A 26562-nucleotide genomic window follows, 5' to 3' on the forward strand; every position below is an offset into this window, starting at 1 on the left:
GGACAGGGGAGAGGATAGGGCAAAGGGCAGGCCCCAGAAGACAGGGGTGACATGCGCTAAGGCTAGAGGCAATGGGCAAGGCCAACTGGGTTGTGTCCCCGCATCCTCCTGTGGGGTGACCCTGAACCTGCCCACCCCATGGGGCTCGGTGCTCTGCTCGGGGCTGGTTGTTGTGGGGCATTTCCACGTGGGAACATCCAGACCCTCCTGTGGACTCTGCTACCAGGCTGTTCATAGACTTACTACCTTTTTTTTTCTTCCTCTTTTTCTTTCAAGAATTAGCAATGGGCTCAAGGAAACCCGAATAGGATGTGCCACAAACCCCCAGGGGCGGTGGTGAGTCAGCCAGAACCCATCCAAGAAGTGAACCAGCCCGGGTGGGCAAGACCTGATGCTTGAGTGTCTCTTAACCCCGTTAGGGCTGGCAGGCCTGGAGGGACCACCTTTTTAGTTCTTCGCTGTCATAGTCCTGAAATTCTAAGCGAATTCTGAACACAGGTGTAGCTGCTCTTGTCCCCTCTTGTCTCATTCATGCTGGCAATTTCCCCCTTTTGCCAAAAACTTTCAGCAGTCCCAGCGGGGTGCCAGTCTGTACCTGAAGGCCTGCCTCCAGGGCTTTCCTGGGTGGGCTGTGCAGCGGGCCACGGCCCTCCGGACCCCCTATTCAGCGCCGGCAGCAAGTGGGATATCAGGCTGGGGCCTGCCATGCTCCACCAAGACAGCCGGACCGTCCAATCTGCTGTCCTTCCTTCCTCTTCCAAAGGAGCAGTCGCCCCAGCCTCCGAACCATATCTGTGCTGGGGCTGGGCAAGCTTTCCAGGACATAGCGGCGATCCGCGGGCTGGTGCGGGGACTCCTCAGGTCCCAGTTCACCCCCTCCACAAGGGGCAATCGTGAGCGAAGGGAGGAACCAGTGCCCACGCTCCGCCCCCTTGGTCGCTGTCTCTTCCTACAGTTCGCGGGCAGTGCCTGTCTTTCGCTTGTGAGGACGCCACAGAGTCTGGGTTCTGCTGGACCAGGGAGGCAAGACTCCGGGGTAAGCCGAGGAGTCCGCGGGTCTGCTTGGGAGCGAATTTCCCGCCCCTGGGCGAGGCCTCTGCGTTCCCCACACTTATAACCCATTTTTGCTAAACACGATTGGAGATCACCAACCTCTTGGACTTTGTTTAGAGTTCAACAGCGCCGCCGCCCGGTACCAGCTGTGGTGACCACAGAGGAGACATGGCATAGGGTATACAAAGAAAGAAAAAGTTTTCCACTCTCCGATATGTTTTGGACCCACCCCTCCGCATTCTTGGAATAAGCGGATAAGGTTGCGAAAGTGACAGATTCCCATCTCCTCCCCCGCGCTCCCCATCCTGCTCGGCCGCAGGTCCGCCCCACTTTGCGGCGCAAGTGGCGTTTATATGCACCTCTGTATCAACGTGATCTCAGCCAAATGTAAAAATCCTTAACAGACCCGGAGGGGAATCTGCTTGGGGCCCGCAGCGCCTCCCTTCTAGGGCTCCCTGAACGCCCCTTTGTGGGTGCAAGATGGACTGTCCCTCTGTGAAACTGGAAGAAAACGGACCAAATCAGCGAATGAGCTCCTTAACACTCCTGCCCCTACAGGTCTCGGCAAGAATTCGCCTGCTACCGCTTCTGAAGGGTGACAAGACCTTGGAGCCTTGACAGCATCCCTGATACTTTCCCATGCGATGAGATGAGGTCTGGCCTCGGCGGCTTGTGCTCAGGGACTCTCTAGTCCTTAGCTGTGCGCAGGCGGCACAGGTGTTCGGGCAGGCCCTCCCCCGCAACCCTTCTCCTGTGTCGCCCAAGGCACATGTTCTGTCCTGTGGGGTATAGCGCATCCCTGCACCCTGCTAGGTGCCTGGCCGGTGAGGGGTCCAGCCATCTCCTGGCGATCGCGTCTTTAAGGAAGTCCACGCCCTGGACATCCCCTCTCAAAGCCCGCTTCCTAGCGGGAATATCCTTCCAGAGCCCTGCAGGTCCCGGGCACTATTCTCCACCATCCCCCATTTAAAGCCCCCCATTGCCCTGTCTCTTTTCCCAAAGTCCTGCAATCCACGTTTTCCTTGAAATAGGTGGGAATAACACATTTAGAAAGAAAAAGAAAGACTACCAAGAGATTAGGAGGGGATGCGGATTAAACCCCCTTTAGGGCTGCGAGAGCAAGGGCTCAGTGGTGGGGGCGGGCACGGAGCCTCCCTGGCCGAGGTGCTGTCGCCCTGAGGCGCCTGCGCCTGGCGACCCCGCCCGGGACCTCGCAACGCCCAGGCCGGGTTTACTCATCTCTGCGAGGTGATCCCAGGCGCGAGGGCGGGCACAAGGCGTCCGGAGAACCCAGTAATCCGAGAATGCAACCTCAGCCCTTCCCACCAGGCACTTCCTTCCTTTTCTCGAACGCCCAGGGAGGGAGGGCCGCGCACTTATAAACTCAGGCCAGGGCCTGACGGCCTGTCAGAGGCTGCCTAGCTAAGGCTGCTCGCCGCTGCCGGACGCCTCCGGGCTGGGACTGTCGCCCCGCGCCTCTCAGCCCCTGCCTGGTCCCAGTCCCGTTGCGGTTCCGGCGCTCTCCCTGGCTCCTGCACGCGTCGTGCCTGGAATTATGCTACGGGTCCTGTTCCTTGGAGTGCTGGCCCCAGCCGGCCTGGGGCTGCCGGCATCCCCAGAGCCGCAGCTGCGCGGCAGCCAGTGCGTCGAGCACGACTGCTTCGCGCTCTTCCTGGGCCCTGCTACCTTCCTGGCCGCCAGCCAGACCTGCGAGCGCCTGCAGGGACACCTGATGACCGTGCGCTCTTCGGTGGCAGCTGATGTCATCTCTCTGTTACTGAGTGGCGACGGCGGCTACGGCCAGCGCCTATGGATCGGCCTGCAGCTCCCGCCTGGCTGCGTCGACCCGGGGAACCGCGGGCCCTTACGCGGTTTCCAGTGGGTCACGGGAGACAATCGCACCAGCTACAGCAGGTGGGCGCGGCTCCACGCCGACCCGGCGCCTCTATGCGGTCCGCTGTGCGTCGCAGTCTCGCCAGCCGGGGTCCCTGCACCCGGCGAGCCGGTCTGGGAAGAGCAGCAGTGCGCCGCGGAGGCCGACGGTTTCCTCTGCGAGTTTCAGTTCGCCGCCTCCTGCAAGCCACTGGTCGTGGAGCCCGGCGTCGCGGCGGCCGCCAGTGTCCCGGTCACTTACGGCACCCCGTTCGGGGCTCGCGGCGCGGACTTCCAGGCGCTGCCGGTGGGTAGCTCCGCCGCCGTGGCGCCCCTCGGGGTGGAACTGGAGTGCGCGGCGCCGCCGGGAGAGTCCGAGGGGCGCTGGGTCCGTGAGGCGCCGGGCGCCTGGGACTGCCGCGTGGAGAAGGGCGGCTGCCAGCACGCGTGCAATGGGAGCGCCGGGGCGTCGCGCTGCCTCTGCCCTGCGGACGCTGCCCTGCAGGCGGACGCGCGCTCCTGCGTGGCGCCCGAGGAACACTCGTGCCACCAGGCCTGCGAGCATTTCTGCGTGGGTGACCCAGGGGTGCCAGACGCCTACTCGTGCATGTGCGAGACCGGCTATCAGCTGGCTTCGGACAAGCACAGATGTGAGGACGTGGATGACTGCTTGCTGGTACCCAGTCCGTGCCCGCAACACTGTGCCAACACGCAGGGTGGCTTCGAGTGCCACTGTTACCCCAACTATGAGTTGGTGGACGGCGAGTGCGTGGAGCCCTTGGACCCGTGCTTCGGGACTAACTGTGAGTACCAGTGCCAGCCCCTGGGCCACACGGACTACCGCTGCATCTGCGCAGAGGGCTTCGCGCCCAAACTGCAGGAGCCACATCGGTGCCAGATGTTCTGCAACCAGACTGCGTGCCCAGCCGACTGCGACCCCCATGACCAGGCTTCCTGTCAGTGCCCCGAGGGCTATATCCTGGACGAGGGCTTCATGTGCACGGACATCGACGAGTGTGACAATGGCTACTGCCCCCATGGGTACACGTGCCGCAACCTCCCCGGCAGCTACGAGTGCATCTGCGGGCCCGACTCTGCTCTCGCAGGCCAGGCTGGCACTGACTGTGACCCCCTCCAGGTGGACAGACACGACGACGGCGGCTCTGGGGAGCCCCCTGCCAGCCCGATCCCCGGCGCCACCTCGACTCCGTCGCCAGTAGGGCCTGTGCATTCGGGCGTGCTCATTGGCATCTCAATTGCGAGCCTGTCTTTGGTGGTGGCGCTTTTGGCGCTCCTCTGCCACCTGCGCAAGAAACAAGGTGCTGCACGGGAAGAGCTGGACTACAAGTGTGGGTCCCCCACCAAGGAGGTGGTGCTGCACCACGTGCGAACCGAGCCTATGCTTCAGAGACTCTGAACCAACTCCTCGGGCTGGCATAGATGTGGCCTTTCCCTCCCCACTGAGCCTCACCCCCCTCTGTTCACCCACTCTTGCTCCCTGGCTACCCAGAGCAGTTTAGCTGGACAAGACCCACCCGATGCCCACCTGCTCCTTTCCCTGATTCCACGCAGGCTGGCGGGATGGAAGGGTGTGTGCCCCAGTCACTTCCAAGACGTCATCCCATAACCACTGAAGATGGCGACATTGTGATGAAGACATAGATGCAAAGTGACCCTGCCCTCATCAAGGGGTGCAGGAGGGGCAAGCATTACTGGCTGGTAGCCTTTGGGGCAGACTGTGCTCCCCTGGGCCAGTCAGTGTAATTGAGTTGTGGATAATGACCAAGATATTTATTTTTTAAATATAGGAATTTTTCTCCCTTCTGCTTTTTTCCTATGTGTATGTCTCAATACCTCCTACCCTCCCTCACTTCTCTGCTACCTCTCTCTCTCCTTCCTTATCTATGTATTTATTACTCCCACTGATCATGTAGCAGTTAAACTGTCTACTATCTTTGTGATTTTTTCCCCCAGCACTCTGGCATTTATGAAGTCAAGCCTCATTTCCAGCCCCCTGATTCCTCCCAAATTTTCCCCTCTTAGGAGTTCAGCCCTCCCACTGAGTCACCCTACATGTGTCGGACTCTACCGCTCTTCACCGTCTGCACAGGCAGAACGCCTATGTGAGACAGAAACAAAAACACTATGAGCAAAAGTGGCTGGGGATTTGCTCTTTCACAGACTTGTTAATTTATCCTGGAATTCCAGACTTCCAGAGCAATGTAATTTTAACAAAGGTTAAGATGTTAGAGAATTTGTTAAACTAATGTTGCTGGACTGTCATTGAAATTCAACCCAAGGAGGTTTTATTTTTATTTTATAAACAGTGAGCCTGGGTTTTATTGTTGTTTTGATTTGGACTGAAAAGTAGTAATTGTTGTTAAGATTCTTGTGTAGTTTCCTTTCCCATTATTATTAATTAACAATGATGATTGTTATTATTACTAATTTTTGACAGTGTCAAAAATGTTCACATGATTGCTCTAGATTGAGAGAAGGAAACATTTCCCAAGAGACAATTCAAGAAAATTTTAAGCTGTGTGATTCATGCCAATTACCATTTTGACTCCGACTGTTCTTTGTAGGCTAAAATGAAACCAGCACTACTGAATTTTTGGGATTTGGGAGCTTGGGGATAGAGCCTGGAGGACACACAATTAGGGCCTCATCTTGATCAGGCTCTCAAGAATTTCCCTCACTTTGGAGGGAGCTTCTAACCCTGGTCACTTAGAACATGGTCCCTGAACAAAAAGCAGGAGCCACCCTTATAGCTGGTTAGAAATGCAGAAACTCAGGCTCCCCCCCACCTACTGCATGAGGATCTCTGTATTTTAACATCTGTAGGGGAGTTGTCTGCTCAGTATAGTTTGATGAGAACTGTTCTGCACAGCTTCCATCTTTCTGGAATACATTAAATATGGATCAGTGGTAAGCAGCAGGCCAAGTAGGTCCCTATGTTCTGAAGAAACTGAGGAATTTTCATTTTATAGCTTTGCTTTCTGGCAGAAGAGACTCAGCACCCACCTTTAGATGTTGCTGCACAGGGTCTGTGGTTTAACTAAGCTAGGAATGGAATCATATTTCAGTGTATGGGGAAAGTGTAGCATGTAAGTGTATCTTTTGCCACACAAAGGATTTCCTCTACTATTTGTAAACTCAGCACATTTGTACATAGTTATTTATTTATTGTAGTAAACTAGAACAGGGGCAAAACTCTTGCTTATGATATCACATGTAGGAAATAAACAAATACTGAGTACTCTTGGGTGTTGTGTCTGTTTTCCTCCCCTCTCCCATTTTATATCATTAAGTGGGGCTCACAAACAATGCAGAGCGTTGAGATGCATTTAAAGGCTGCTCCACACCGCATCACTAGCTCCATCTTCTTGTGGCATCATCTCTGATTTTCAAAGATCTTCCCAGAGGAGACTATTTTCACTGTAGAAGGACTTCATGTTTTGTCTGTGCATAATTATTTATTTTTTCCTTCTGTAACCATAACAACTTCATACACAGGCCTTGTGTCTATGTGTTTTAAAATACATTATAGGATTATTTGTTGGGATCAGGTAAAGAAATAGTCCTTCTTGGAACATCTCTAGATTCCCAGCTGTGTGTCCTGCAAACGGTTTGGCATTATCAGCCCTCTGGGGTGTCCAAACGCTGCAGTCATCAGGGTCTCACTCCATGGCTCAAGTTCAAATGATCATTTCCACATAGTAAAGTCTCATGCACTCTTAGAAGAGTCTCATTTCTGTTGAACATTAGAAGCACTGTCTTTTGAACACATATTTCTTATGCCCCTTTATTCTGGGATGGTGGAACTGGCTGAATTTTATCTGTAGTGCTATGGAAATTTTCATAAAGCAAAAGTTGGCAGAAAATTGAGTTTGATAAAATATTCCCATATTTTTATACATCTGGATAATGCTGAATTTCTCCATTTTAATCCAAGTCATTACTGTTGTGAAGATACAGTAGGGATTTCAACATCCACATTGGATGACATGGACAGCTTTGGGAGAGCTGAGGGGTGAACAGTTGCCCTACTGAGATAACAAGCTGAGCAATGTCTCTCTGGAAACCTGGTAGATGAGCAGAAAACTAATTTCAACAGTAAGTATGTGAGAAGGGATAACTGAATCAATGGAGGCAAAGCAGGGGCAGTGATGATGCTGGGGTCCAGAGGAGAGAGAGATGCCGCTCCAACTGGTCTTCATTGCCAGCCTTCCAGTTTTCAAAAGGGCCTGCTCCCAGCCACTGTCAAAGTGCCTCCCAAGGGCTCATTGCTTAGGATTTCTTCCTCAAGAAGAAGGGCGTTTCCTTAAGGAACACAGAAGATTAAAACATACTTTTTAAGACCCAGAGGCTAAACCCTTACCAGGGTATCTTGAACCCCAGGACACTAGCAGGGTGGAGGCCCAGATCCTCCTTAGCCTCCTTACTTTCTGTCCCATGGGAGATCATTATTCTTGTTTACAGGCCTCATCTGAACTTGAGGTTCTCAAAACAAGTAAGAAACCACAGTCCCTCTCTGAGAAAGACACCAGGGCCATATAAACAAGCAGTTAGTTTATGAAGCTATCCCCTGGCATGTACACCAGGGTGGCCTCTGTGAATCAGAGGCTGTGGGTCAACCTGCCTGGCCTCTGCTTTCTGTTCACATTCCTGGACATCTGATGGATGGTCCCACATCTCAGCAAGTGGTACAAGTTGGCAGTGAAGTGCACCAGCTCACAGAGCCAGGGATGGAGGCCAAGGTGGTGCTTCTGGATAAGGCAGAACTTGATTTTGTGAGTTAAATGACTTTTTCCTACCTCAGACCTAATCTCTTTCGTTGGATTATTTCAGCAAATATTTACCAAGCACATACTCTGTCTGGCATGATGGCAGACATGGTGACAAGTCCCTGCCTGAGAAGCTTACACTCTGGCATGGAGACAGACATGAAACAAATGATCAGCCTCAAACTGTATTTAACTTAGAAACAACGTAAGAGCTGGGGAGGAGATGCTCAGCACAACAGGGCAGCAGGATTTAGACTGGAGACAGGAGAAGGGGTGAGTCAAACACAGAGAGGAGGGAGAGAAGTCCAGGTGGAAAGCCCTGAGCTGGGAAGACTTGGCAGAAGGTGGCCAAGAAGAAGCTGAAGTTGTGGGGGGTGGGGAGGCAAATGAAGGCCAGCTGAATTCTCTCTCATCTGCAAGTGCATGCTGGTATCAATTTGCATACTGAAATTGTTTGGGGAGGTAACAGTCACTTCTAGGATTATTTACATGTCAGCAGACCCCTGCACAATTTACCTTGTAAGCATTCAGCAGAGCTAACATAGAGCATGGGTATCGTTTGTACCTGTATTTGAACCCCAGCCTGACACCTGATAGTCACATGATCATAAGTACTATGCAGCTGCTCTAAGGCTGTAAAATGGTTGCTAGCTAGTCACCCACAGGGTTTCCAAGAGGAAGAGATGAGGTGTGCTAGTACAGATGCTGGCACACAGTAGGTGCCCTTAATGTGTTAGCGTATGCAGGAATAAATTAGAGAAAAAGTTTACACTGAGATCTTGAGTGTCTTGAGGACAACTTCAAGGTTACAGAGAAAGTGGAAAGTATTCGTTCAAGGCAAGGTACAGTCACTTGCAAGAGATGCTGTCAATCTGAATGGGAGTGTCGTGGTGGAAACTGGGGCATCAAGCAGAGCTTCAGAAGAGAGACATTTGCACAGTGGGGGGAGTGGCCCCTTGGGAGCTGTAAAATCCTGCTTCCAAGGTCTGTTCTCCTTGCTCACAAGGCCCATCAAAATATAGGGGTGCAGAGAGCCCATATTGTGTCCTTAGGGAGGCCACAGAAAAGGGCAAAGCATACCCCAGAATGTTGAGAGGAAAGAGAAAACTAGTCTCCCCCACCACACACACAAAGCCTGGAGCTGGGTGGAGATGCCCCACCCACACTCTCTCCAAAACCCTCAAGCGTAGCTACACCTAAGAGGAAATGCAAAGAGAAAAGGATCAAGTCCCTGTTCAAAGTGCTTCACAGCCCATGGCCAAGCACTCTGGTCAACCCTCTGCCACACTGGGACCTTCCAAGTGGGCAGGCAGGTCTGGGCACTTGAACCTCTAGGGAGTCTGGACACTGGCATTCCTACTGGTGACTGCATTCCCCCGCCCTGTGCACATCAGAGGCCACGCCTCAGAAACACTGCCATCTTCATGTCTCAGGGAAGGTGACATGGTCAATTAAAGCACAGGGAGCTTTTAGAGCTCTCCACCAAGAAAAGACATGCTCGTTTGCTTATCTTCCTCTTCCTCTGTGGGCAAAAAGTAGAGACGAGGCTCTGAGTGGTACCTGCTCGTTGATTAGGGACTGGAAGAGTTAAGGTCTGCATGTCCAGACAGTGCTGGCCATCAGGACCTCCAGGGACCCAAGAGGAGCAGCCTAGGCCCCTATAGTGGCTAGTGCACTACAATATAGTTGACAAATAGTAAAATTCGCCCTTTTTCATTGCTGGTTCTGTGAGCCCTGAAGAGCACATACATTCCTGGAATGACAGCCTTCATGAATATATAGAACATTTCATCACCCTAAGAAGTTCCCTAGGGTCTTGCCCCTTTACACACAGCAGATGAAGGTCCTATTCTCTCTGACGTTCATTCCCCGAACTTCCACCCCCTTCAGGATCTCCCTACACTAAGGATCCTGTGTTTGCATCTTTGATTCACACAGATGAGCTATTCTAAGCAATGAGAAGACAGTCTGACTCTCTTTACTTTCAGCAAACAGGTTTGAATGAACCTTAGCTCCTGTGTCCCCCAGTGCCCTGCCCATTTACCCTGAGTTCTGGGCTTGTGCTCCCCAAATTCCTGGCAGCCCACCAGGAGTGCAGAAAGAAACACAAAAGCAGGATGGCAGCCCTCACCACAGGCAGTTTCATGGAGGGTGGTAAGGGAGGCATGCAGGCAAGGATGCTGCCGACTGGCTTTCTGTGTGGCACCCATGGCCCTACCACCTTCCTGGGCTCCTGGGTGCACGTAACAGGGCTACAGGGAGGGCCAACTGCCAGGAGACCCCAAGCTGTTATTTCTAGGCACTTCTCTTGGTCTTGTGTTAAATGAAGGTTAATTATTCTGTCATCTCTTCAAGAAAAACTGAAGTTACAAATAATATATTTTCACCACAGTCATGGCTCAGTGCAGGGTACCCAAGCTCATTTGAAAACCCACCCTGACCTTCTCAGGTGTTTCTTCATAAAACAATACAGGTGATGCCCAACTCTCTCTCCCTTCCTCAGGATGCACCTGCCCAGCTCAGCACTATCTCTTCTTGCTTGGAGAGTGTCCTCCCCTTTTTTTGGTCAGCAGGTTCACAAGCAGGCAAACAACTGATTTCCTCTCACAGGAGAAGTGAAATATTGTTTTAACATCAGGCTCTAACAGAATCAAAGCCTTTCCAGCCTGTTTTGAAAATGTGATTGTGAAAGTCAAAAACCCTGGGAATGTGTTAATTCAAAGTTGCACCCACTGGAAACTGTGAGCAAACAGCAGAAGGGGTTCAGGTATCCAGTGAAAAGCACCAGGACTCCAAACTAGGATCCATGGCAGTACCAGTCCCAGCCACAGGCCAGACATCCCCTGACTGTCTGCTTGAAATGGATCTTTAAAGAGGACATTTCATGACTGCTATTATCCTTAGAAAAGCCAGCTCCTCTCCCGAGTATTGGTGAGTGGGGCTTGTCCTGGAGTCCTCCTGGGGCCTCCTGGCTTCACACTGCGGCTGGCCCCAGCTCTTACTCATGGGATGTTGGACACAAGCAAGTCTCACTTCAACCTCCCGGGAGGAGTAAGGGACATTTCAATAGTCTCTGGAAATCTCCCCTCTTCTTCTACCTTTCAACTTAATCCCACTCAGTTTGCTTGAGATTAGGCACCCGTCTCTCATAGATGAGTAACCATCAGCCTTGCACACCATCACCCTCATAATTGGGGCACAGGTGTTACATTTGTCTTGAAATGGTGATGGAGGCCAAAAGGGTGATTTTACAAGAATTTGATTCCCATCTTTCTTCAAACACTCACCCTTCTCCTAAGAGGTGGGACTTCAGAAATCCAACAATCACATGAGGAGAAGGGAAAGTCTGAGAAGGCATGGAGCAGCTCCGGGCTACTCTGTTGGTTGTGTCAAGCTTCTGGAGCAGAGGGCAAGGCCATAATGAACCTAGAGCTAAGAGAGATGGAGCAGCAAGCTCACAGAGAGCTGCCCACAGGCCCATGGGGATGAACATGGAGGTTTCGAGGGTGCTGGGTCTCATATGCTCCACTCTGCCAGGTTTTAAAGGCAGTTCTGTCCCCCGGCCTAGAGAGGAGGCTGTGGTTCTGTTCAGTGCTCCGAGTGAAAACCTGTGAGGTCACTGAGTAGTGACCATGGGTGGTGGTGGGGACCATGGCTTCCTCAGTGAGCTGAGTGAGGTCTCCCTGCCTCAGGGAGGGTGCTCACTAGGGGGTGTGATTGGGTGGCCTCCCTCTGTCTGGGGACAGCATTGCCACAAGTTTTGTTCCCTCTGTCCTCCCCATGCTTATGTCCACCCACTTCCTCAGGTCATGCACATGGCCACCAAAAGGGAAGTACATGGTGACAGAGGCAGTCCCCATCTTGTTTGGTGTGGCAGTTAAACAATTGAAATTGTGTAAGTTTGTCAAAATTCATGGAGCTGTATACCTAAAACAAGTGACTTTACCATATGTAACTCATTCTTCAATAAAAATAGCTTTAAAAAAGTCAGAGCCTCCTCAGAAAGGCTAAAGAAAGCCTGATGTAAAAAAAAAAACACAAAACAACCCCAACTTTCTGCACCAACTCTTTTGCCCTCCTGTCATTCGGTGACCATTCAAACGGCAAGCCTTCACTTGGGCCAGGCACTGCACACCTAATACTGGTTCTGCCCCTTCTCCAGGGACCCAACAACTTTCTTGTGGCCATGGGCTGTTAAGCAGTCTGTCTGTCCCTGCTCTGTGTGTGTCCAAGTGTGTCCCCTCCTCCACATGCCCACACTGCCAGTGCTGACCCTGGGCAACCCCAAGTCTCTCAAACTCCAAGTGCATGCCTGTGGTGTCTTTTAAGAATAGGAAGCTGCGGGTTCTATTTTAACAGTCAATCTTCCCATTCTAGATGACACAGTTAATGATCTTGGATTATTTTTACATTGGTTTTACATTGGTTCTCCTCCACTGAGCCAATCCACTCCTATGATTGAGGACCCTGCCTTCTTGTTGATACAAAGTTGATGGAAGTTGAAATGAAAAGGACACCTCCTCCTGCCAACCTTCCACTGAAAAATGGAGAGCATACACATCCTCATCACACAAGGACTCAAGAGCTCGATGGTTTTCTTTGCAGATAGACCCAAACTCTCATTAGAGTCTGCCATTGCCATCCCACGTCAGGGTCCTAAATCCTTCGGAGGGCTTCTGAGGCTTTGCTGGCCTGTATCTGCTAGCCCCTGCAGCTGGCTGGCATCATCCATCCTGCTCCTTCACCTTCAGTGCTCCCACTACAGGGCCTTTGCACAAGCTGTTCATTCTACTTAGAGCCCCACCACCTTCTTCTCCTGGCTGATTCCCACACATCTTTCAGGAAGTCATCTTCTGCAACCTTCCTGGGGAGAACTTCCCTAAGGCAAGGTCTGGTTCTTTGAGTACATCAACTCAAGAAACCAGATTCCTTCCTTGGATGGTTCTTATTTTGGTTTGAACTGTGCTGTCATTTCTGTGGTTATTTGATTAATGTGCATCTTTTGCCACTAACCTCCAAGCTCATGAGGGCAAGGCCACTATCTGCAGAGGCTCCCCCTGTACCTTGAAGCTGCCCTGCTGCCTGAGGAAAGCCGCGCACTTGGCATGCTGTCTGCACACACACCCCTGCCCACACCCCCATAAAGAAGGGTGTCAGGGCATGGTGCTGGCCGATGGCATGCAACAGAGGACAGAGCTTCAGGATTCTGACATTTTAAGGAATTTGAGGCTGTTCTGTCATCTACTTAGGGTAAGCAAGTGTGAAAGGTGGGGATGATTCATAACCTACAGACTGTCAGAGAAACCCAGATTTGCAGGCATTTGCTCCTCACTGCTCAGGCTCCCATGTCTGATTTCTGAGGTAGATGGCCCAAACATACCACATTTGGTAGTTTTCTCCATTGATACCAGCATCTAGCACCTAAGGAGTAGGATGTTTTTAATGAAAGTTAAAGAATTTAAAGGTGAGTATGAAGATAGTATTCATCTTTGCTCAAAGACATAGTGTTGATAATCTGGGCATGAATGCTGATGAGTGACCACCTGTCATGTCCAAACATAGTTTTCCTGACCGTCTAGAAAATTAAACACCTGGCTTGTCACTGAAGAGTAAATTCACTGACAGGGGTGCCTGAAGGCTGTTTCTACCTGGATAAAAAAGGTTTTCATTCACTTTGAAGGCAGAAGTTGTTACGATAAGTGAGTTGGACTAAGGTCCAGCATGCCTGTCCAGCCAGCCTCCAAGCTGGGGACCTGTGTGGGTGCCCTCAGAACTCTGGCTGTCTCCATCACTGACTTCAGTTCACTGCAGCCTGTCTGCACCCGGACTATAAGGCAGGGTTTTATGCAGCCAGTGGCTCCACAGGCTCGGGGCTGACATGAACTATAGCCTGTAGGCTGTTGGCAAGCTGTGAATGCATCCCCAAACAAACGCTTGATTGCTCTGCTGCTGCTGAGGTGTTAAACCCCCCAAATCAGAAAGGCTGCAGCTGAGGAAGAAAATGATCAATAGGACTCCCACCTTCTGTCCCACCCTCTACTGTGTGATGTATTATTCCTGGGCCAAGGGCAGCAGTAGTTGTTCATTTTTAACAATAGAGAGAGCAATAAGCTTAATGAATGCTTTCCACCTCCCACTGTCTCAGTAAGTATGTCTCCCCAGGGTTTGTAAGGATGCAGTTTACAGTGGGGAAGAATGCTAATCTCACACCCTCCCTTTGTGTGTATTTCAAGTGGAAAACTGAGGCTTAGAGAGGTTGTAGCCCTGCTGATGGGAGCAGCTGACCCCACAGTTCCTTGCCTCCCAGTGGCTTTTCTTTCCATGACCTAAGCTTTCTCTCCTTCAACATCATCCAAGTTTAAAAGGTTGCAGTTTTACCTACCACTTCAGCATCTTATTAAAAATAATAAAGAGAGAAATGTGGTATCCACATATAAATCAAGTATAAAAATCAAATGTGTATTCATATTTGAACTGACTGTTTATAGTTCATAATGCATGAGCAAAACCAAAAGTTTCTGTGATGACTGCCCTTGTACTGTTCACCATGTAACTTATTCACTATGTAAGAATTTGTTCTCCATGTAAGAACTTGTTCGTTATGCTTCAGAAGATTGGAGACTGACGAAAATTAGGCTTGGGGTGGATTAATGATTGTGCATTGAGCATTGACTCCCCTATACAGAATTTTATTGTTGTTAACAACCATTTGATCAATAAATATGAGAGATGCCCTAACAACAACAACCAAGAAAAAGTACACACTTCCAATTGTAAAATAAATAAGCAACCGGGATGTAATGTATAGCATAAGGAATATAGTCAAAATATTGTAACAACTTGGTATGGTGATAGCTGGTACTTAGAATTATCATGTATATAAATGTTGAATCACTGTGTTGTACACCTGAAACTAATGTAATGTAATACTGTGTGTCAACTACCCTTCAATAAAAAATAATTATCTAAAAAAAAAAAAAAATTTATGTGTAATAAAGATATGTAGATATATAAAAAAAAAAAAGGTTGCAGTTTTGAATAGTCAGGTGAGCATAAGCCTGGCCAAGACTCCCAGTGAGGGCCCATTTTGCTCACCAGAGAATTTGTCCAGTGTGAGTCTGTACTGGAGACAGAAGAGAAAGACCAAGCTGGGCAAAGGCCCAGCAGCTCATGCCCATTATATCATTGCCAGTGCCCTGAACCCCTCACCTACTTGCTCTCAGCCCAGGTGGTCTTTGCAGTTTAGTTTAACTGCATTTATCAAGTGCCCACTCTGCCAGGCACTGCCTGGCACTGGGGAACTCCAGCACTGTCTTACTCCAAATGTCCAAGGTCACTCAGGTTAGGGATGCTCCGTGTCTGCACTTGTCTGCATGTGCATGTGAGGGCTCAAGGGGTCTGTGCCTCAGCTAGGTGCTGCCAAACCACAGCCACCTCTCCAGTACACAGTACAGACTTGGCTTCACATTCTCTCTCCAGGACAGATGTAGACCACCCAAACACAGACCCTACGTCTTCCCCTCAGCCACCCAACCCTGTGAGACATCCGGGATCAGCACTCCTTTCTGCTTGCAGATCACCCAGCTGCCTGGCTGTGTGGAGGAGCAAGGATCCAAAGGTTACAATGCCCGGAGACAGTTTAAGTAAGGCTCTTTTTCTCTCCATTCAGTAAGGGAGATGATGGAATCTATAGCTCATGGACACCAGCCCAGAGTTAGACCATTGAGAATCACTGTGTGCTGGCTGGATGGGCCTCCTGATTTTATAGGCAGAACTCTCAGGGTCCTGGGGTTCAGCCGCCTGCCTGGATCATAAAGTGCTGGTATCTAGGACCATAATTCAGTTCTGCTCACTTCCCTTTGCCAGGCACCTGCTCACCTCAGGTAGAATCCCTGCTTTGTCTTGCTTCTCCCTCACTCTGAGAGGAGGCAGAGCTTCCTCTCAGGCCTTGCATTGCCCTTCTGGCCCTGCCTCGTTCTCCTTTAGCCACCCAGAAGCCCCTGTGCCCTCTTTGGAACACCTGCTGGCACCTGAGCATGCCCTGGTCATGCTGTGCCTGCTAGGCTGACAGACCTGGGATGCTGTCTCTGGAAGCTCTCTTGCCAAGAAGCTGAGGGCTCTGAGGAGCTGGATACCTCCAAGAGCAGGAGCCCAGTCTTCAGGGGTCCTTTACCACTCCTTCCCCACACAGCTTGCTCTTACTGTGAGGTGAGAAATGTCTTGCTGTGCTGAGCCAGGCGGACTGCCCTGTGTAGCACTTTATGCATGTTCAATAGCAAGTTTTCACTCTAGATTCTTACACAAGCACTGCGAGCATTTCCTCAGCCCCCACCTCTGCTTATAGCAGAAAGCAGGACTGAAGCTCTTCTTAAGCTGACTTTCCTTTGGGGATAATAATAATTTATCCTTGCATTAACATCAGGCAAAAGTCATGGCCTTCCTTGTACTGTGTTCAGCCTACATATATTTATTATCTACATCTGGTTGATGTTTTACTGAATGTTGTCTTTTTTTTTTTTTTTTCAATAGTGGAGGTTGGAGCTGCCTTCTCTATCCAAAATTGGGCTGATTTCCATCTGTGTTCTCTGGTCATCTCCCCCTCCCCAGAACGTTTCCCACTCACCAGCACGGTATAACTCACGGCCTTTATGAGGGCTCATGTCTCACACCAAAGGGTCTGGGCAAAAAAATCACATGATAGGAGTCAGATGAGATTTAGCCTGTCTTTTATTACTGACCTGGTTTCATGCCTCATAACAAACCCCATGCTATGCCTCTCCAAATCTTTTCTCCTCACAGGAAGCTGGCCCAAGACAACCAGCTGACATCTGTGATTGTGAACAGGCACTGGGTCTGGGAGGTACGGAAGCCAATACCCTAGGCTGTCATACACAAATCTCAGCAGAAGAGTCCAGGAACAAAAGCTAAAGGAGTATACTTGCAGGAGTCTTCTTTCCTTCCTTGTCTTTCCCAACATGCCCCATGTCCCCACCACAGAGTCTGCAGAGAGCGAGAGCATGGCTGCCTCCACCTTCCAGGCAGACCTCTCCCAAGCAGAGATTGTGAAACAAGTCACATGCAGATGGCCATTCCCCCCTGGCACTCTCCTGCTTCCCACCCCTTGAAAAATAGTCAGGGGTTCAGGAATGACTATCATCTTAGACTAGTTTCAGAGGAGTCCTACCCCTGTGGAGGCATCCTTCTGAAAGCCAGCGTCCTGCAGAGAGGAGAGAGCACAGGACCTTTGCTGTCCCTGGGGCTGGCACATGGTCTGTGAGAAGGAAGGAGGTGGCTGTGCATCCTAGGGGAGCCAGACAGGCAGTCTGCTGGGCTGTAATGGGGTACCAGGTTGGGGGTGGTGAAAGGGCTCTTCAGAAGGTGGTGGTCCCAGTGAGGGGTACGTGATTGCAGGTGGCTTCCGGTTGCACTGTCTTCTGCTGGCAGGGGAGCGGTGGGCATATGCATCTTGCCGCGCCTCTGCTCTTGAGAGCCGTGGCACGTAGTAGTCCAGGGGCTCTTCCTCTGCCCAGCCAGCTGCACCCAGCAGGCAGCAGCGCAGGCACAGAACATGCTGGAAGGAGCAGTGGAAATTGTCGGAGAGGAAGCTGTAGAGGATGGGGTTGACGCAGCTGTTAGCGTAGCCAAGGATGAGGGACACGTGGTTGACAGTGGCATCAAGGCTGGTCACAAACAGGTTCAGCAGCTGCACCATGTAGAAAGGCATCCAGCAGAGCACAAAGATGGAGACCACTGTCAACACCAGCCTCGTGATCTTCTTCTCCAAGTGCCTCCACTGCTGCCAGTTGGCCCTCAAGGCCACCGCCCACATCTTGCCCACAATAAACAGGTAGCACAGGCCATGGCCAGAACAGGCAGCAGGAAGCCCAGTAGGAACATATAGACCACGAAGGCTGCAGACCAGGCCGGGTGCGGCCAGTGCAAATTGCAGGCCATGGCCTGGCCACCCCACGCTGGCCTGGTGTTGGCGAAGATGGCAAGGGGCAGGGTGACCAGCAAGGAGGCCAGCCACATGCCCAGGTTAATGAGCTTGGCCATGCGGGGCCTCCGGCAGGTGGCGGCGCACAATGGGTGCACCACGGCGACATAGCGGTCCACGCTGAGCACCATTAGGCAGAAGACGCTGGTGAACATGTTGAGGCCATCAACACTGAGCACCGCACAGCACAGCACTGACCCAAAGGGCCAGTGGTGCAGGGCAGCTGATGAGGCCACGAACAGCACGCTTAGCATACACAGCTCGTCCGTGATGGCCAGGTTGAGCAGGTAGATGTTGGTGGCCGTCTTCACCTTGGCATCGCACAGGATCACGAATATGATGACCAGGGTGTTGCCCAACAGGCCCACTACGTGCGTCCTCAGGGCCCTCTGCAGGGACATGACTGGCGTTGGCCGCAGGGGGCCAGGAGGTCTCGAACCCGAGACAGAGGACAGAGGGCAGCCGAGGGAGTGAGGAGGAAAGTGGTTTCCTGAGAGGAAAGCTGCAGAGCAGACGCTGGGGTGCGCTGAGGCCTGGGCTGAAAGGTGGCAGCAGGACCGAGGGCCTGGTAGGGAAGGGACGTTGGGGGTGCAGACGGTGGGTGCTGAGTCTGCACTGAACTGGGTGCGTTGTGTGGTGGACACATAGGGTCCTCATCCAAAGTGACAGAGAAGCAGGAGCCATGTATAAGCAGGACATCAGGGCCAGAACTGGGGTCTGTGTGGCTCATGGCCACTGGAAGGGATGGTGTGAGGGTCCAGGCCTGTGAGGTCTGTATAGCAGCATTTGGGGCTGTTGCAACAGGGAGCAGAGCAGGGCCCTCAGGTGCCTTCTAGGCATGCATGGGTCTGGTGGGCAGACACTCCTTGTAGCATCCTCGCCTTGAAATGAGGCCACCTGGTTTAAATCCAGCTTCACCTCTTGGCAGATATGCAGTCTTGGACAAGTTCCTCAGTCTCTTCGTGCCTCAGCTTCCATGCCTGGAGAGTGGGAACAATGATAGTAACTCCTCAATTGGGGGTTGTGAGGGTCCATCACGTAGGCACAAGTGCAGGGACTGGGGAGAGTGCCTGGCTGTGTCAGTGCTCAGTGAGCACCGGCTGTCCTGATCATTTCTTTTTCTACCCTTCTGAGTGGCTTAAAGTGAGACTCTGGATGATAACACCAAAGAGGAGGTCAGCTTGCCCCCATGTGGCCTCACAACTGTCTGATGTTCTCCTGAGGGGCTGCCTTCAGAGGGCCAAGGGCAAAAGGGATGGGTAAGCCACCGACAACTCACTTGCTGTATAGGTTTCTATGGACAATCTTTTCACATCTCACTTGCATTGAAAACAATCCTAGGATACATGGGAAAATGTTACTGCTCTCCCAACTTTGTACGAACGACCCAAACACAGCAGGTTTGCTGACACAGCCTAATTTTTATTCTGGTTTGACTCACACCCTGATGATGGGTAAAGGCTCAAGCCAGATTCTTTTGTGTGGAAAAAGAAGCTGCCTTAGTAATCATGTTGAAACAGTAGCATAATTCCTGACTCTTCCAGAAAGCAGCATGGATGCTCTAATTATGGGGACTCTCCATTTTAATTTTATGAATTACCACTTTAAGTGGCAGAAAAAACAAAGTTTCTTAAGCACCAGATTAACTTGTAGGAGGCTGTCACTCCACTCCCTGGATCACCAGGAAGGGTTTTACGGTAGTAAAGGGTAGGTGCAACCCTACCGGGCACTGCGGAGAGTAAACTGGAAGGCCCTGTGTGTCCTAGGCTGACAGAGGAATCAGTTGTTATAAAAAATGCTGTCCCAAGATGTCTATGTTTTGGGAAGAACCAGAGAAGCATGTAAGATGCAGACCACTCTCTGAATTCTCTAGTGAGGGGCTGAGTATTTACCTCCTGCAAGGTGGGCCCCAGAGGGACACCTGCCTCTGGGTTACATTGGGCTCCTCCTGAGATGGACACACTTCTGCCTCTCTCTTCTCTCCACCTGGCTCTCAAGTCCTATCATGCCTCCAACACCAGGCCCAGGTTGGGTGTGGGGTTCAGGGATTAGTGAGAAAAGTTCAGCTTTTAAAAAATCACTGGAATGATGAAAGTGCAGTTTAGTCAATAGGGAGAATCCCTGCCCTCAGCCCAGCATCATAGTGACAAAGCCCGGGGACGTGAAGGGCAGGAGGTTGGGCCATTCAGGCCTGCTCTCAGTATTCTTCCCCAAAGTTGGGGAATGGTCACGAAGCTGTTACTGGGGCTTTGATCCAGCTGACAGTTTGGGCTGTGGGAGGTCATTTTTGGACCCTGGGTATTCCTGAAGGCCGCCTAGCATAGTGTGAGTGCCTCAGTCTGATCCCAGCTCCTCTGTCTCCCAGCTGTGTGGCCTTGTGTAAGTTACTCATCCTCTCTAGCCTCCATATCCTTCCCTGCAAAGCAGCATTAATCCTAGCCCTAGTGCAGCTGGGCTGTTGTGTGGAATGAACAAGTGGCATATGTGAGGCAGTCAGAACAGGGTTTGACACCAATAAGCATTATGTGTGGTTTTTAGCACCCCCTACCAGGGCCTCTGGAGCTTGGTGGCTGAAAGATCTTGGCTGCATCTGTTTTTGCCACAAGCATGCTTTGTCACAGTTGATGAGCTGGGAGGAGCAGGCGTGGCTGCTGGGGCGTGTGCATCACTGGGTTATGAGCAGCCGGGCACAGACCCTGCTAAGGCTGATCACAGGAGAAGAGGTCCCACCCCTCACTGGGGCATAGGATGGGGATCTAACACAACTCCAGCTCCCAGGGACCCACTTCCTTGGAGCCAGATGTCCTATGCAGCATGGGGTCTCGACCACAGGCTGCATGTTGACATCATTGGGGAAAATCACAAGCCCAGAGTTACTTGGTGTGGAGGACGCCTAGGCATCTGGATATTTTTTAAGGCTTTTCACAGAATTCTAAAGAATTGCACAGATGCAACTTTTAATTAAATGGGATTATAGAGAGGCAGGCAGCCTGGGGGCCACACGGTATGGAAATCACTGTGCTTCTAGGATGGCTGGAGGAGACGACAAGAGAAACATCTAAGAAACCAGGTACCCCTCTGCTCAAAGGAGCAGAAACCTCTAGAAGGATGAGGGGCAGACTGCTGTCCCTTAGGTAGGAAGAGGCCTACTGGCTGGGGCCAGGTTGCTGTCCTCTCCCAAGGCACTAAATACACACCTGAAGGGGGCAGTCACTACATTTCTCTGCCAAGAGAGAACCTAGTGAGAATTAATGCTGAGTAAACTCAGCAGGAAACAATCTGTCTTTAAGATATTTTTCAGCTCAACTGTCCCTTTGCTATAGGATGTATATACTGGGGCCCCATTTGGGTTTGTTGATTAAATATCTGGCATTAGTCTCAAATTGCTCCCCTGCACATTGTCATAAGCCATGCATACTGGAGCCAGGCTAGGTCTGAGGGACCTTCTCCTCCAGGTAGTGAAAGAGCTGGTCCCAGCTGCTGAAGAGCTCTTGGCTGAGTGACAGACGAGAGGGTGGTACAGGAGCCTCACAGCCCCTCCTCAGGCCAGAAGGATCAGCTTTCTTGTCGTAAATGTGACCATCTCTCTAATTTCTGTTCTTCAGATGCACTGCTCAGGCTGGGAGTCACCTGGCCTTGAAGCAGCTGGACCACAGGGAGACAGTTCCTTCTGCAAATAGCAGTGCACCAAGGGGAGGCTTGACCCTTCAGAGCAGGACAACAGCAGTTCTGAGAGCCACTTCTGGTACCTGCTGATTAGAAAATCATCTGAAGTGCTTATCAGAAGCTCAGCTTGGCTTTGATCACTTCTGCCACCAAGCATATTAAAGGTATCAGTTACCCAGGGCTGGGAGCAAAGCTTTGTCAGAAGTGATTTATTGTAATCGCCTCTCCAGGTTTGCATCTGAACTCCAGTGACATCTAGACAGTGCAAGGACAGTGCCGTCCCACTCTACCCCAAAGGCCCAGGTGGCACAGTAAACATAAGCGAGAGGGTCTCCTTTAAGAATGTATTACTTATTAAGTGACTTCCTCAAGAAAAGTGGAACCTAAAATCATTTGTGATAGCCAAAAGTCAGCATGCAAAAGGTGCAGATCCGGAACAGGTGCAATGCTTACAGATTATGTAGACTCTGCTTCCAACCCTTCAGAGAGAGAGCAGCGAGTGCCATTCAGTCCTTTGAGAGTTTTAGACTGTTTCAGCAGTGTAGAGAGAATGAGCTGGAAGACAGAGAATGCTGTTTTAATTTGGAGCCCTCTGCTTACAAGGGGTGTGAGTTCAGGCAGCTCCCTTGGAGTGGTGCTTCTCCAAGTGTGGCCCCTGACCTGCAGCATTCACATCACCCATTAGCGATGCACGTCATTCACCTGATGAAGCAGAGACACAAAAGGTGGACACCAGCCACGTGCATTCACCAGCCCTCCGGGGTCTCTGATGACAGTCAGAGCTGCTGGTATAGCCTTCCTAAGCCTTGTATTGCTGTTTCTAGTTTGTTTCCCTTCTCAGGGCTGTGAAAGAATCAGGAAAGATAACTTGACATGAGTGCTCTGAAAATCTCTGGACCAGATCTGGCCACATGGGCTAATGAGCACTTGAAAATTGAGATGTACTGTAAGTGTGATTTTAACACTTACACATTTTAACACTTACACACTGTAAGTGTGATTTTTAACACATTAGATTTCAAAGATGTAGGGTGGACAAAAGAATGTAAAATATTTCATTAATATTTTTGATATTGATTACGTGTTGAAGTGATAATATTTCAGATATACAGGTACAATAAGTTATATTGTAAAATGGATGTTACCTGTTGCTTTTTACTTTTCTTAATGTGGCCATTGGAAAATTTGAATTACATTTGTGTTTCACATGATCTTTTCACAGCATTAGAGCCCTAGAGCATCTCAGAGCAACACTATGGATTTGCTGTTACTGTATCACTGGGGCCATAGCCACTTGGCTTACCTGGCTCTTAGAATTTGATTAATCTTAAAAACATTGAGTTCATGTCCTAAGTCATATTAACTGTATTTCAAGTGCTCAATAATCCCATGTGGCTGTGGACAACGAAGATCTAGAACATTCCATTGTAATGGAAAGTGTCATAGTAGAGGGTAAAAGTAGAGCCTTTAGGCCCCATAATTCCAGGCTAGCTTTGACAAAGTTTCACCTCCTCTTTCTTGTGGGCAGATCTCTGATTTTGTTTAGGACTTCATTTAAATGCACTCAGGGACTCAACTTGATTCCCTCCCCAAAATCTGTGATTGTGGAGCCTAACTCTGGCCAAAGAGGCATGAGGGTAGATCACTGAATTGCAGGATAACTTCTGGGAAAGGTTTGGCTATTGCCCTGTGAAAATATAATGCCTGGAGGGGCTGCAGCCACTTTGTGACTATGAGGTGAAAAGCCTGTAATAATGTGCTAGCCAGTGTTTAGCTGAAAGTGGGAGAGATCTAGGGCAGGAAGTGGGAGAGATCTAAGGTAATAGTGATAGAGCTGATGAGGTGGCCAAGCCTGCGCTGATCCTACTGAGCCTTGATGGGAGTGGATCCACACTCCTGCTGTCACAGTGCTTTCAGGTGCTTGCAGCCACAAACTCACCTGTTATCCTTGGGCAAGTTGCTGATCTTTTAAAGCCTCACTTTTCTCATTCTAAGATGCGACACAATGTGAATGAGACAGTGTGATAATAACACTGTCAAACATTTATGTTACACTATGTGCCAGACTCTGTTCAAAACAGTCACTCATGTAACATATATAAAATGCTTAGCGTAGGACCTTGAACCTTGCATATTCTTAGCACTTATTGTAATCAATGTTGTTACAGGAACCAGGCTATTAATTCAGACATTCTGTTCCTGACATTTTACTTACTCTGGGAAGAAATAACACAGAAGGAAGATTACAGGAGCATTTGAAAAATGTTTTTGCCCCTATATCAGTTTTGGAAATTTGAATCCTCTCACAGTTGAATGACATAGGAATCATAGAAAGCTGCTTTCCTGGTGTTCAGGTTATAATGCATATATTTAACAATAGATTCATAATAAAAGTTCCTGCAAAGCAATTGGGAAGCTAATAAAGCTCATCATAAGTGAGATTCTAGATGTATTATAAACTTCTCAAGTTTGGGAGCAGGGTTTTAGCTTCTTGGGTACACCAGGCTCTACCTGTCATTGTACACAGAGTAAACAGCCCCATCACTTATCTGTTTTCTTAACTGTTTTTCAAGAACTAGGAATGGCTGAAGATTTACCCTATTTGAAAGCTAACCAGTTAGCCTACCACAGCCTCATGGAAGTTGGCAAAAGACGGGCGACTCCTGGGTCAGAGACAAGGGCTTTATCACTCAGGACACAGAAGGGACACAAGTTTCCTGTTTGCACTACTTCCTGTCTCCCTGTCCCCCACCAGCTCATAAGGTGCAAGGAGGTGGGCCCCAGAGGATGCTGCGCACTCAGTATGTTTGCACCAGAGGGAAAGAGTCCTGAGTTTGAAAAATCTTAAATCTTCTAAGGATGAGCAACCCAGTCCAACTTTTGCCCTGGAGGGAGATAGTATCTTTATTGTTCTCATCAGGAAACAAGTCTGCCCTGTGCCTCAAGGAGACATGATCTCTGTGTCCTTAAGGCTATTACAGTGCAAAGAGCCTTGAGAAGACAGTCAGAGCAAAGGCTCTCAGCGCAGGGGTCAGGGCCATGAGCAGCAATTGGAGAGGCCAGGCAAGTTACCTCGCAACACTAATCTTATCACGTGAGGAAGAGTGGAAACCCCACCACCTCTCATCTCCACCACCCTCAGCGCCTGTCCCCTATCCATAGCCAGCAGTGATGCTTGCTTCTTGCATTGGGCTCCAAGCTGCCCCCAAGGCCCCCAGGTTTACTTTTGGGCAACCCATTATTTTGCAAGTAAGTATTTTTCAGGGGCCCACATTCAGATTACCAGGGAAGTGAATTTGATTGGTCCAGCCCCATCCAGCATCCCCTTGTGAGCTGTGGCCCACAGGCAAGGGCAGTTGACATAAACACTCTGCCCACCCTCTGTGGCTGGACAGGAGGGGTTGGGGTAGGGAGATGGCTTTGGGACATCTCACCCAACAAACACGTGTTACATAGCTGGTATTGCCATTGTTAATAGACATAGTGTCTTCAGAAATCTTATAAATCACTTATGTTAAAAAGAATAATCAAATATGACTCAGATAACTTCATCAGGGAACAGTCACCATAACAAAGTCACTGAATTATCCTGTGTGCATTTTCTGAATATTCAAAAAACTGTATTTGCCCTCCTGCTGTGTGTTCAGAGCAACACATGGCAGCTCCTTTTATTGCTAATGGCTTTCTGGGTTTGTGCTTTTTGGAAGGTGCCAGAATCATTTGTATTGTCACTGAAATGTGCTGTTTATGTAAATTCTACTCAGAAAAAAAAACTGAAAAGCAATTGCAAAACCAATCCAGCAGCCTAAAAACAAGCAAGCCGATGAAAGGGGGTTGATGAGAGAAAGGAATGGAGCTCTGGAAAGCAAAGTCTGTCTCAACAGGACCCACTGACGGGGCTGTCCTGCAGGCTGCTCCCTGCCTTGTTCGCTGAGCATGGATGGGGTGTCCAGATGGGCAGGTCAGGCTCTCCTCAGGGCCTTTGTTTCTTGAGCTGCATCAGTGGAGACCTTCCAGTTTCTCATCTTCACCTCTCAGAAAGCAGGAGGCTCTGAGTTGGTGAAAGTACATTTCAGTGCTGAATGATACTCCAGGGCTTTGTCTGTGATATGATTTTTCTCTATAATGAAATGAAAGAAAGAAGCCTGATTAAAATTTGTTCAAGACAAAGCAGAGGGTGAAAAAGGGCCAGCTGTGCACACATGGTCATCCTTAGTCTCTGGAAAATATCAAAACCCAACATTTATTGGGGAAGTTTGGGGCAGGCAGAGGTGGGCCAATTTTCTCACAGCTGGAATTACTGGGCCCCTCTGTCTCCTTCCCTGCACCCCATAATGGAGAGGACTCACCCCTGCCCACCAGTTGACCATTTCCCAGGCTTTGGGACTCATTACCTTCAAGCAGCCCTGTATGACTGAGCTCTGAGTCTGCTTTCCTCCCAGCACACATGGGAGCTGACTTGCCTTGTCTGAGCACTCTAGAGCCCCCTCTGGCTTTTCTCCATTCCCTGATATGTTCTCTGGGCCCTAAACCTTGGCTGTTCACATAGCAGCTTTCTGCCTCATATCCCTTTTGCCTTTGCAGGCCTGAGGTCCTTGTATATTCATTCATTCATTCATTCATTCATTCATTCATCTAGGTCTTTCCATGTTCTAGACATTAGACTGAGCATTTTGAAAATTATAGGGATGAAAACAAAAGCCTGGTGGCTCCTCCTGAGTGCTCAGTATCCACTGTGGGTGGAAGGCATACAGGTACAGAATCTTCAGATGCATGAACGCCAGACTGGGGAATGGATAGGATTCAGGGAGCAGAGAGTAGGGGAACTCCTTCTGCTTGGGGCCCCTAGGCTTATATAATGATGGGAGAGAAGCTGAACACTCATTCAGACTTCTCCTTGAGATCAGAGAAGTGGCAGAGTGGAGCCAGGAGGGCTAGTGGGGGGCAATCCAAGGGCCGCAAGGCTAGGGCAGAGGATCCCCTTCCCTGTCTGTTTCAGTCCCCGATGGCACCCTGGAGGGTCTCCAGCATAGGGGAACGTGCTTCTCATTGCTCTGGCAGCAGTGTCAGGTTCTGGGTGGGGCCTGCCCTGGAGGACCTTTGAATGTTGACTGCCTGAAGAGTTTAATATGTTTTACAGAAGTGCACACTGAGCCACTTTCCAAGCCGAAGGAGGTGTGTGTAAGG

General features: G+C 50.1%; 2 protein-coding genes across 2 annotated transcripts; one reads left to right on the forward strand and one right to left on the reverse strand.

Annotated features, from left to right (window-relative positions):
• Nucleotides 1–2018: 2018 nt before the first annotated feature.
• On the forward strand, nt 2019–6184 carry THBD (thrombomodulin). The gene has a single exon (XM_036892200.2). It carries the CDS (start codon nt 2609–2611, stop codon nt 4340–4342), a length of 1734 nt encoding a protein of 577 aa, XP_036748095.2. The 5' UTR covers nt 2019–2608; the 3' UTR covers nt 4343–6184.
• A 10899-nt stretch (nt 6185–17083) lies between these two features.
• SSTR4 (somatostatin receptor 4) lies at nt 17084–18110 on the reverse strand. The gene is given in 3 exon segments (XM_036892211.2): nt 17084–17209; nt 17212–17573; nt 17576–18110. Coding segments are annotated over 3 exon segments (1023 nt in total).
• Nucleotides 18111–26562: the final 8452 nt, after the last annotated feature.

Source organism: Manis pentadactyla, chromosome 5, assembly GCF_030020395.1.
Source record: "Manis pentadactyla isolate mManPen7 chromosome 5, mManPen7.hap1, whole genome shotgun sequence".
Taxonomy (NCBI): domain Eukaryota; kingdom Metazoa; phylum Chordata; class Mammalia; order Pholidota; family Manidae; genus Manis; species Manis pentadactyla.

What these genes read in the sequence shown, in the direction of transcription:
- THBD (XM_036892200.2), top strand. Translation starts at nt 2,609, where the DNA reads ATGCTACGGGTCCTGTTCCTTGGAGTGCTGGCCCCAGCCGGCCTGGGG.